A 12,371-nucleotide genomic window follows, 5' to 3' on the forward strand; every position below is an offset into this window, starting at 1 on the left:
AATCCAAATTAAACCCTGCGGCTTGTGACAACACATTGATGTCCTAAGACATGAAATGATCAGTTTGTGCGTGAAACCGAACAGTATTTATATAATTTTTTACCTCTAAAACACCATTATGTCCAACTCCGTTCAGCATCCGGTTAGTGAGGTCTGATCGCGCTCTGACAACGGAAGTGATGTCTCGCACTCATTGAAGCAAAGCGCGAGACATCTGTTCTTTCATCAGAGCGTGTTTTTTGACCTCACTAACTGGATGCTGAACAGAGTTGGACATAGTGGTGTTTTAGAGGTAAAAAATTATATAAATACTGTTTGTTGTCTCACACAAACCGGTCGTTTCGTGTCTCCAGGACATCAATGTGTCGTCACGAGCCGCAGGGTTTAATTTGGATTTGTCTGTGCGTGTTTTTTTTACTCTAATAGACGAAGTTCCCATTTACATGCATTATATGGCTGACAGACCACAATGTTTGGAGTTAAAAATCATCATTTGTGTTCTACTGAAGAAACAAAGTCACCTACATCTTGGATGCCCTGGGGGTAAGCAGATAAACATCAAATTTTCATTTTTGGGTGAACTATCCCTTTAAAGTACTACAGCTAAAACTGAAATAATAATAATTACAAATAAAATGAAAAACCACATATCAAAATGACTAAAGCTTATACTAAAATCAAAATGGAAAATATAAAAATAAGAGTTAATTCAAAAATAATAAGTACTATAATAGTACAATAATAGTAAAATAACACTGGTACATTTCATTAACTCTTTCCTCACCAGCATTTTTTTTTTTAAAGTTGCCAGCCAGTGCCAGCATTATTTTTTTCCTCAGAATTTTTTTTTGTAGTATGAATATCTGAACATGCAATATATCAAAATAAATAACAGAGCCTCTGCTTTTAAACGGCTAAAAACATTTTATTCTAACTTCATGCATTTTTTTTATCAACACTTGAATGTGGGTAAGTTTTATTAAAAAAAAGTAACATTTTGAACAAAAAGCTGAGAAAATCAAGTTTTTGTAAAAAAAACTCCTTCCGGATCGGATTCAGATTATTAAAACACAGATGGAGTAGATCGAGTCCATCAACACTCTCAAAGCTCCAGCAGTCCTGTTCCTCGTCCTGGGTCGAAGTTTCATTCTGTTAAGCAGTTTTGATTTCTATGTTGTTTAACGTTTGATGATCGTGTTATTTAACATGGGCATAAGTAATGCTTATATCATTGTTTTCGGCTTCTTCTTTGCCTGTGTTTTGATCAGGAGATTCAGTACTCTTTCTGAAGATGCGTAATGGCGTCCCCTACAGAATATCTGTGCACGTTATTCCAGATTTTAAAATCGTCATTGTAAACTTTAATAAAAAAGAACTAATAACTAACTCAACAACTTTTTGGCTGTCGTCACTGAGCTCCATGGTTAAAATCATCCAACAATAAACAGATAAATGGATTGTACACATTTTGTATTATGTAACTCGACATTATATTGGCCATCTGAATTTTTTAATATCTGCAATAGACATTAAAAAATCAGATTGTTCAACCAGTACTTGCTGAATTGACATGGCCTGCAGTATATATTTTAGTTCCAGTAAAAATGTGTAATTTGTCTGTCTATAAATTTCAAGCGCACTTCAATTTGACGCAAGTGAAAACCAGGCTATGAGGACGAATATAAGATCTAAAGGCTATTACTGTCCAGTAGCACAGATAGTTGGTTGTTACATGTGTTTTCTCAACTCAAGTGAGCCTGAGCTACAAGACAGAGTTCAAGCTCAGCAAACAAGTGAGGAGAGAATGAGTAAAACTTAATTATGGAAATGGGAGGCAACAAGTTGAAATCGAATGAAGTGGTCCCCACCCATCCTGTAAATATTACAACAAAGAGCCCCACTATATGTCAGCTGTGATGGCTTACAACAGACTGTAAACATTACTGAAAAGAGCTTCTTCCTCTTTTGATGCTTGCTTCACTTGTTAACATACAGCAAAGTCTTTTTAGGTTTTCTCTAAAAACTACATTTGTGTGGGAAATGTTTTCGTAGTACTTCTGAAACAAAGAAAATGGATGTTCATTTAACCTTTTTTTAAATGTTACTACTTGTTACAGAGAACATTCAAAAGTAACGTTCCCATAATGTTTGCATGGAATGTTCCTTTAACGTTTCGCATAAAAAAAAAATATATATATTTTTATAAAATGTTTTAATGTTCAGAGAACATTTAAAAATAACTTTTTCATAACTTAGGGTGGTAAAACATACATAATTTTGCTAGCTGGGAAAAGTATTGTCTTTCATTTTCAATCAATTTCTTACTCATTTGTGTTGCCAGTGTAAAATTAAGCAACATTACCATTAGTATCATCACTCAAAAATGCCCCCACATGACATTTGTTAAGCACTAAATGTTTAGTTAGATACATGTATTGTGTTGCATATATAAGTGAAAATTAGGAAAATATGCCTTTTACTTGATTTACTTCAAATTCTTCCATTAGACATTTTAAATTTTCTTTCAACAATAATGCTTTGTTCAAATGATGGTTTTTAGCCATTTCAGAGGAAATACATAAGTATATGTGGTAAAACTTTACAATAAAGTTAATTAGTTAACATTAGTTAACTGCATTAGTTAACATGAACTAATAATGAACTGCAGTTATACAGAATTTATTAATATTTGTTAATGCTAATTTCAACATTTACTAATACATTATTAAAATCTTGTTAACAGTTAATGCACTGTGAACTAACATGAACAAACAATGAACAAATTCATTAACTAACCTTAACAAAGATTAGTAAATACAGTAACAAATGTATTGCTCATGGTTAGTTCATGTTAGTTAATACATTAACTAATGTTTAACTAATGCCTTATATGCAGTAAACGGTATGCTAGTATTCCATTCTGACCATAAGCCAAAATCTTCTTCATGTCTGTATGCTCTCTGTCTCTCTCTTGCGCTCTCTCTCTCACTCTCTCTCTGTGTGTGTGTGGTGGAGGCCTGTCGAGCTGTGAAAGGAAAGTGTTCTATCTAACATGCTTTGTTATAATTAACACAACACTGTTTGCCAGGAGAGAGAATAAGAGAGAGAGAGCGAGCATGTGCGAATTTGCAGAAAGTTGGCACCTACACCTGTTCCCCCTCCTCCCCGCACCACCTGTAATGACCTGCGTCTGTCTCAGAGAAGGTGACTGTGAAGGTGACAGAGAAAGCGCCCTCTAGTGTTCAGGGCAGCGTGTGTTCAGAAAGAAAACCTCAGAAATATGAGAAGACTGCATTCTCAGGTGTATAAACACGGCCCGGATCTGAGATATGGTTTTATTATCCTTGTGATGATGATAATATCATTATAATGATTTTATAATATTATCATGTTATGTTTAGGAATTTGTAATTTTGTATTGGGATACTATTTGAATGACATTTCAGTATTTTTACCTTTTAGTATATTTCCTATTATTTTCAAAGGTGATTCTCCTTGTATTATATAACACATGCCAATTCAAATAATTTTATACATTCATGTAATATAGTAAAACATTTACCTTACAAAATAAATGGCTAGTAATACAGTAAAATATAATTAAAATAAAATGCATAAAGTAAAAATTATTTATTACAGTAGAAAATATCTCTATAATATTAGATTATATAATATAAATGATCAATTCATGGACTTTAATAAACGTTTACAAAAATACTTAAAATAAAATAAATACTACCATGATTTGTTACCATGTATATTTTGTAATTTTAATTATGGTATTATAGTAATATTAATGTATTACAGTAAAAATTACTATAATGCAATGATTTATATCACTTTTAAAATTAGAATGAAAGACTACAAAAGTAGATCAAGAATTATTTTGGAATCAGATTGTGACTCCCAGAATTGGAATCGGATTGTATCGTGAGGTGCCTAAAGACTACCACCCCTAATACATATATATATATATATATATATATATATATATATATATATATATATATATATATATATATATATATATATATATATATATATATATATATATATATATATATATATATATATATATATATATATATATATATATATATACTTTTGCAGTTTGTAAATGGTAATTTTGAGGGAAAATACATGAAAATGCAATGTCAGTGCAAAAAAAAACTCGTAATGGTCTGGACATTGACATTGTCTTGAGCGGTTTTATGAGATTCACTCCTACACTCACTGTGCCGTCATGTGCAGCAGTGTAATGTGTTTAGCGCTGTGGGCTCGTGTGTGAACGATCGCTGCGTCTCTCCCTGTGTGCCCCTGTGTACGGACTGGCTGTTGGTGCCTCCCCTTTTGACACGCTCCCAGCGCAGCCGGACCAGCGTGACTCTCAGAGCTGTCCAAGGGCGCGCAGTGCACCTTCAGCACAGGAAATAAAGATGGAGGCTCTGGGTGTCCAAGTGCAAAGACCCTGCGTTTTTCATTGCAGCCGCTTGTGAGTACCTGTGGAGGAGTGTGTGTGTGTTGAGTCTGTGTGTGTTTGGAGGGCTATGGGAGGGATGGAGAGTTTGTTTGGGTGCAGTATAAATAAATCTGTGACTATAAATATCCCTGTGCTGTGTGTCCTGTAACTTAGGGATAGAATAAGTATGAGGTGAGCATCAGAGTACACTTGATAGTGTTTTAATAGCTATATATTGCTGATCATCAGTATTAGTTTTCAGTTTTGACTATTCACAAGCTGAGAGTATAATTACTTGACTTTCCCAGAATGCAATGTTGTTGCTGCACCACATAAATCTCATTTTTAACATGTATTGCATTTATATAGTATCATGGGACATGACTGGGCTGAAATGAGCAGTATATACTATTTTAACAGCACATGGCAGCTCTCTGAGGTGAGTGGAGGAGGTCAGTCTCCTTCTGATGCAGCTCTCTGATTGGCTAGGGCAGTGTCCGGGTCTGGGGGTGTGGCCACAAAGGACTGTGAACTCATTGTTTTTCCTGACACACATACACACATCGGAGCAGAGATGGTCATGCCGCACACACACCAAAATGGAAAATTACCCCGAGCATTATACATACACAACACACACATTCTTTTTATAATGACAACAGAAAATGTGCTTGGGGTGGCCAGTTCAGCGGCAGAGATTTGCTTGTCATGATAAGCACTGTTGTGTAGAAGTGGTGCTGTGTTTAGTTTATAAGCTCTTAAAGTATAAGACACACAATCACACTGTACTTTTCATTATATCGCCTGCTGCTCTGACAGTGTCAGATTACAAACTAGAACCTATATAACTGGAATTGTATATAACAACAATGTTGTATCATAGTAATAGTATATATCTATGGATCCCCTAAAGGGGACATGGTGATAAAAAAAATTTCAGATGGAGGAAAAATTATATTTTGCGCTCACCCTAGAAACTGCATTTCCATTTGTGTCCTCTTGCAAAAGTTTTGTGTTCCGCTGATAAACTTTGAGTTTGCTCGTAAACATAATTAAATACATTAACCATTTTTTATTGAATTCCTGTTATATGGTACTATATACAGAGCCTTCTAAAAAGACAAGTTGATGGGAGGAAAAATTAGATTTCAATACTTTTTTTTGTTTGATCGCAAAAAGTTTACATTCCCCTGAGGAACTTGTGTTTGCTCACACAACTGGTGATGGAAATAATATGAGGTGACAGGAAAACCTCTTTCAATGCTTATGTGAGCAAATGCCAAAGTTTCTTGGGAGAACACAATTCTTTCACGAGAAAACAAAATTTGCAAAGTTTCACAGGGTAATGCAGTACTTTTTTTGAGAGAGAGAGAGAGAGAGAGAGAACACAAAAATTTTCCAAGCCCATGCAAAGTTTCAGGTGGAACGATAAAGTTTTGTGAGCAAATACAACGTTTCACAGAGGAATGCAAGTGTTTGCCAGGTGAACGCAAAGCATTTGTGAAAGAACACAGAAAGTGAGAGAACACAAAAGTTTTCCGAGCCCATGCAAAGCTTCAGGTGGAAAAATTAATCATTTTAATTTTATTTATTTATTGCCATAACAACCTGGTTGTCTGGAATTTTTCTTGGTGATCTCATCCACAATTATGTCACTGAGACAAAAAAAAAAAGCATATACATACATACTGTCCACGATCACCGTCAGTTCCTGTCAGTTCCCGGACTACATTTCCCATAATCCTCTCTGCCAGTCACATGCACACACTCCACACCAATCACCTGTCGCCACATACTGCTTAGAACATCATCTGGACTATAAAGGACTCACACACACACCACCTCATCGCGAAGTCTTGTTTGTTACAATTCTGAGCGTTTATATCCTGTCTGCCTGTCTGTTGTTACCGTTCCTGCCTGTTACCCGTTATCGACCCGTTGCTGCCTGTCCTGACCCTTGCCTTGTCTGCTGTTCTGTGTATGATATCTGCCAGCCCTGATCTACTGCCTGTATCTTGACCACGATTCTGCCTGTCCTTTGCTGTTCCTGTTTGCTCCTGTCTGACCCTGCCTGTCCGACTACGCTCATTTTAATAAAGCTTTGCAGATGGATCTCTGCCTGAGTCCCGCCTCGTTACACATACATATATACATGTATCCGAAGTAGGGTTGTAACGGTATGAGATTTCCACGGTATGATAACCGTCTGAGTAAATATCACGGTATCACGGTATACGGTATTAAACAATCAATTTTTATTTATATCATCAATTAAAATTACCAATAAATTAATTAAAATGTTTTTTTTTTCTCTATTCAGATTTCAATAATCAAAAACAATCAAATACATTTAATAAATTATTATGGATTAGAAATTGAGCAACTTTTATTAATAATTAAAATTCAGAAATTCTGCTTTGACTTCATTCTTCTGGCTTTTATTTTTTTAATACAAATATTATCAAAAATGATGGAAATGAAATTAACTTTTTTTATAATTATTTTGAGAAGTACATTCTATTTAACAATCATAATAATCAGCTCATTCACACAGGCAGACACGTTAAACAGACAGATATATTTATACAGCAGTCTGTTTGCGTTTAATATTCAAAGACCCCGCCTAGACCATGTCGCGATCTGATTTATTGTGCAGCTCTGCTTTCGTTTTATTCATCAGTCCAACAAATCGCGCATTTTTACCTGACATCGCTGCGTTATACTGTACATTACATTTTCATGACTGGATTCCGGGATTCCCTCTCCATCACGCATATCATACGACCTAAGTTATAAACGGAACATACCTGCATCTACACGGATGGTGTTTTCGAATATAGGTCAACATGTTTGATGTGTTTCCTCCTTTTGCAGGTAGGCCTACTTTGCGCCCGCATTGTTTTTGGATATCTACACTCGAGGACAGCCCCGCGTTTGTTTTTCTATATCTAAAGTATTCCCATACTGCAAATTGTAACTTATTTTTCAACGGGGCACAGAGAATAGAGATAGCAACTTCTGTCTCTGACATTGTCTGCTGTATGTGTGGGTGTGGAGCAAGTTTAAGTGAAGTGGAAAGTTGTTGTCTATGCGCAAGTGAAATTCTGCATCTTGATTTTTTATTTTATTTATTTTTTTTTTTTTACCATACCGTAAGTAAGCAAATGTACACGATATGATAATCGTACGTGTTCATACCATGATATATCGTCATACCGGTATATCGTTACAACCCTAATCCCAAGCGTTACAAAGAATGAAATACCGGTGCATAAATAACAGAAGAGTTAAGAGCATGAACCGTCCTACAATGAGTGCTGTTCAAGAAACGCGCAGATGTAGTTTTAATTGATCTAGTAGAGGAGATAAAGTTTTGCGAGCAAATACTGTACATTGTTTCAGTGAGGAATCTAAAGTTTGTCTGGTGAATTTGCGAAAAGAACACAAAAGTTTTGCGAGCAAAAGCAAAGTTTCTAGGGGGATGCAAAAGTTTTATAAGCCCATGCGAAGTTTGTGAGGGGCTCGCAAAACTTTTGTGAGAGAGCAAAGAGAATTCTTTGCAATGAAAGGCACTTCATATCATTGTAATATTTTCTTATAGTGGATGCAAACCAAAAATAAGATTAATGCACCTGTTACACTGACCATTTATGTGCATAGAAACCTAAAAGCATAATTTTCGCATATATGCCTAAAATCTTGATGTCGAAAAGAAAACATCACGTCCATGTTAATGGTCTCACCTACTATAAGAGGAAGGCCACCATGTAAAGAATTTGTTAATGAGATTTGCATATAATTAGGTTTCATAATTTTGAACTTTAGTAACCTGATCATTGATTGGTTGATGTATGTTTTATGAATTTGGCTTTAGCAAAGCACTTGTATGATGATCAGAGAAACAGATACAGAATACCAAAGATAAGAGTCCCATCAGAAAAGGGTGTTAAAAGTTATCCACAGCATTTTAGTCCTGAGTGAGTCAGTCATTGCCTTTGATTCAGTAGTCATGATTCAGTCGTGCCAGACGAACCATGATCAGTTTTTAAACTGAGGAACTATGATGCATCAAAACACGCGTTAGACACTGCTGACCCAGAATCAATGTCCCTGCATTTCTTCTTCCTCTCCTTTCTTCTTATTTTTCTTCCCCAATTTTTGTAACTGTTTCATAAGTTTGATTGTGTAAAGATGTTATGGAGTTTAGTCAGGGTTGATGCCATATTTAACTTGACAAAAATGAAATCGAGGCTGTGAGGGACAAAAGTAAATAAGTCAAAGATTTGTTTAATGTGGTTTTGATCAACAAAACATTGAAAATGTGACTTTTCAAAAATGTTCAGTTGACCTAAAGCACTGGAAAAAGTAAAATTAGATGTGACAGATGTCTGTTCTGACACAGAAACATTAGTTTTCGATCAAAATAAATGTTTGATGTTTTAACGTTTGAAAATGAATAAATCAAGACTATTCAAATAAAAAATATTAGTATTGTAATTTTACAGTTCTAATGTAACAAAATTATTAATATTATTATATTTTTCTTGAATATTTTTTTATTTTACATTGAAATATTGTAATAGTACGGAGCCCTAAGGGGACTTGGTGGAAAAAAAATATGTAAAAATAAAGTCATATATTTTTATATAAAACATGTTTTTATATAAAAAATATATAAAAATAAAGTCAATGCTTTTGCGTTCTCTCGCAAATGTTTTGCGTTCCTCAGAAACCCTTTGCGATCGCTCACAAAACTTTTGTGTTCTTTGCAAGTGAGCGCAAAGTTTCTTGAGGGAATGCAAAAGCATTGCCAAATAATTTTTCATCCCATTTTTTTTTCTTCATCTCTTTTTTGTCCTATTAAGGGCTCGGCACAATAGTAATATTTCTTATTTTGTTTTTATTTCATATCAGTAATTTTTTTTTTTTTTTTTTTTTTATAGTAATATTTAATTAATTAATTAATAAAGTTTTGGCAAATTTTCCAACCCTAAAAGCATAGCAATAAGCGTAGCAAGCCTGTTTTTATTTTTTTAAATCACAATTTAAATAAACTGAACTTTTTTTATCAGAAAAATCGGATTTTGTTTATTCCCCCCAAATCCTGCAGCCTTATATAAGCATTATTACTACAAATGTACTATGCCATTTTTCTTAATAGTTTCTTCTTTAAATAGAAATAGCACCCCCCCCCAAAAAAAAACAAACAAACAAACAAATGCTTTTAGTTTGATTCAAATAAAATTGTTGATGCTACTTGAAGTGCAGCTTTGATTAACAAGCCTTAATATGTCTTGTCAGAAACAGAAATGTAAAGTTGTAGACAATGAGATTACAAATGTTTAAACCACAGTGCTAAGCAAGTGCTGTAGACTAGCGTTTGACAGGGCCAGACAGGCTAATTAGAGCGATTACTGCACAGCTGGATTGGCTGGCTACTCGGCGGAGGCGCATCAAAAGGATCAGCGGCGAGGAGAAGGCCTCATCTCGACAGCACGTCGTCTGGCTTTCTGGGCGGAAAAACGTGCGGTGTTTGGAGCAAGCAGTTCCTCTACTGAATCATGAAGAGAACTGAAAGTGCATGAGGGAACGTTGTGTAAGTTCCTTAGCTGGATTGGGATCTTTGCGGTACTGTAGAAGAAACGGATGGCGAAATAGTGGGAAGAAAACTCCTCCAAAGCTGTGGGAGAAAGAAAACATAAACAGCCACAAAACTGAAAACATCAGCTGATGTAGAGGAAGTAGAGCACGGTTTTGTTGCATTACATGGGTTTTCACCTTTAATTCTTTTTCTTGGGAGAGAGAGAGATTTGCTTGATTTCCTTCGTTGTTACAATTTGTCACATTGAATCAGCGTCAGGAAGGTCCAGGCCGGTTCTGTGATTACTTCACAAACATTCACCATGTATTAACAATGACGCTTTTAGGCTTTAGTGCTAGAGGTAGTAGTTAAGGCCTTAAATGCTTAAAATATAAATATATAAAATATAAAACTAATCATGTTTATTACAGTGCATATTTGATGCTGATTGGTCAATTACATCATTCTGCAGTCAATTATGTTTGTATGATGATGCTAAACTACTTAAATTGACTGTGTCCGATATCCTGTGCTAGTTTCATGTTGCTCTTTCATCTGCCATAATAAAATATTTTCTTTTCATCTGTTTATTTAGTAAGTTGCTATGTGTTTTGATATAGCAACTTACCAAATTTCCTTAGTCCTGTCCAGTTAAAGTCAAAAAGTCCGTAAAAATATAAACCTTTTTGGAGCTCTAGCCTAGCAGTTAGCATGACTGTTCCAACATATTGACCCATATTTGAAGCCATCTTGCATCATTTCCCAATTCCATTTCCACCTCTTTTCTCTGTCATTTTTACTATGATTAAAAAGGCCTGAAATCGTATATATTCAAAATGTCAGTGATGTTTGCATGATACTAGGGTGATAGCTAAAGAAGTGTACTTAATTAAATGTCCACTTGTAGTGCATTTCAACTAAAAATATATATTTTTTAAAAGCATTTTATTTGCACATAATATAATATTAATGTAATAAAAGTCCACTTTCATGGTGTTTCTTAACACTTAATTACAGTTTAAAAATTGCGCTTAGTTTGTAATAATGTCAAATGAAAAGTTTTAAACCATTATGTTTTAATAATATTTTGTCATGCTTTAAAGAAGTACACTTACTCTGATGTGTTGACTAACATATTAAAGCACATGTAAAGTGCTTGATTATAATTTTCACTCTAGTGTTATTTGATATTATATTTAAAGTTAATATATTTTAAAGGGACTGAATTGCAATTTTTATCATTAAGAATATAATTACAAATATATTTGGAAATGCATAGATATGACATTGAAGTATATTTTAGTTTACCATAAATGCTTGTCAGTACATTCAGCAGTATACCATATTTCAAAGAAGTAATTCAAAGAAGTAAAATAAAATTACATATAAAGATGTACTTAAGTACTACTTAAAGGTACAATTTGTAGGACCTGCCACTAGAGGGTGCACTACCAAAACAATAACAATCGCGTGGTTTGATGACGCTAAGAAGGTGCGTGGAATGATGGGATTTGTTGTCTTCTACCCAACCACTGACAGCCATCAATCAGACGGAAAGATAAATCATGGATTTAACGGATGAGGTAAAGTTTTATAAATGTATAAACTATGGATCTGACGCGTCCTCGCGTGGGTCTAGAGACGCGATGCCCCGCGTTTGGCGTGTATGCCCCATAATACTAATCGTGTTGATCGTTATAATGGCATACGTTTTCTGTAAAGCTACGAATCAAAACAACTCACCTGTCGAGTAAAACACAAGTGAGATCGGCATCTCTTTCTAGGTGAAGTTTGTCGCGAAGCTCTCTCCATCTAGAAAATGCGACACCGATATTGATCCTTGCTCTTTCTCTCCTCTTGTCCCAAACTCTTCTTGGGTCGTTTGGTTGGCCCGTACGCTTACGTTTACAGGAGCTGTCCTTGTCGACAGAACCAGCGGCAGATGGTAAACAGTAATTATGTTCCATAAATAAGTAACACAATCCACCATAAAACGTGCAAGAAGTAAATAAGGAACTGCTTGAAGCAAGCTAGTGGTTTGCTGGACGCTAGACACTACTTCCGCATTTGTCCACAACACTGTTGTCATGTGGTTTCTACGTCAGTAAAGGCGGTAACAAAGGGTAACTGATGTCATTGACAGGCGACTGCACTGCCCCATGCCACTGTTTAGAATGGGAATTTTCTCATGATTTACAAGTAGTTGAAAACAGAGATATTGTTAGTAATCAGCTGGACAAAATATATAACACTAGCCTAGTGGTTTTTGGATATTTTACTGCGAATATCTTACAAATTGTACCTTTAAGTGGGTCAAAAACTCAAAAAAAT

At 34.9% G+C, this 12,371-nt stretch overlaps 1 protein-coding gene across 1 annotated transcript in view; it reads left to right on the top strand.

Moving 5' to 3' along the window:
- mitfb (melanocyte inducing transcription factor b) overlaps nucleotides 1–12,371 on the top strand; it is a 65,774-nt gene that overhangs the window by 12,742 nt on the left and 40,661 nt on the right. Inside the window, 1 exon segment of the mRNA XM_048179526.1 lies at nucleotides 4,328–4,492. Coding sequence (XP_048035483.1) covers nucleotides 4,328–4,492 — 165 coding nt within the window.

This window comes from Megalobrama amblycephala, unplaced genomic scaffold (genome assembly GCF_018812025.1).
Source record: "Megalobrama amblycephala isolate DHTTF-2021 unplaced genomic scaffold, ASM1881202v1 scaffold230, whole genome shotgun sequence".
Lineage (NCBI taxonomy): Eukaryota > Metazoa > Chordata > Actinopteri > Cypriniformes > Xenocyprididae > Megalobrama > Megalobrama amblycephala.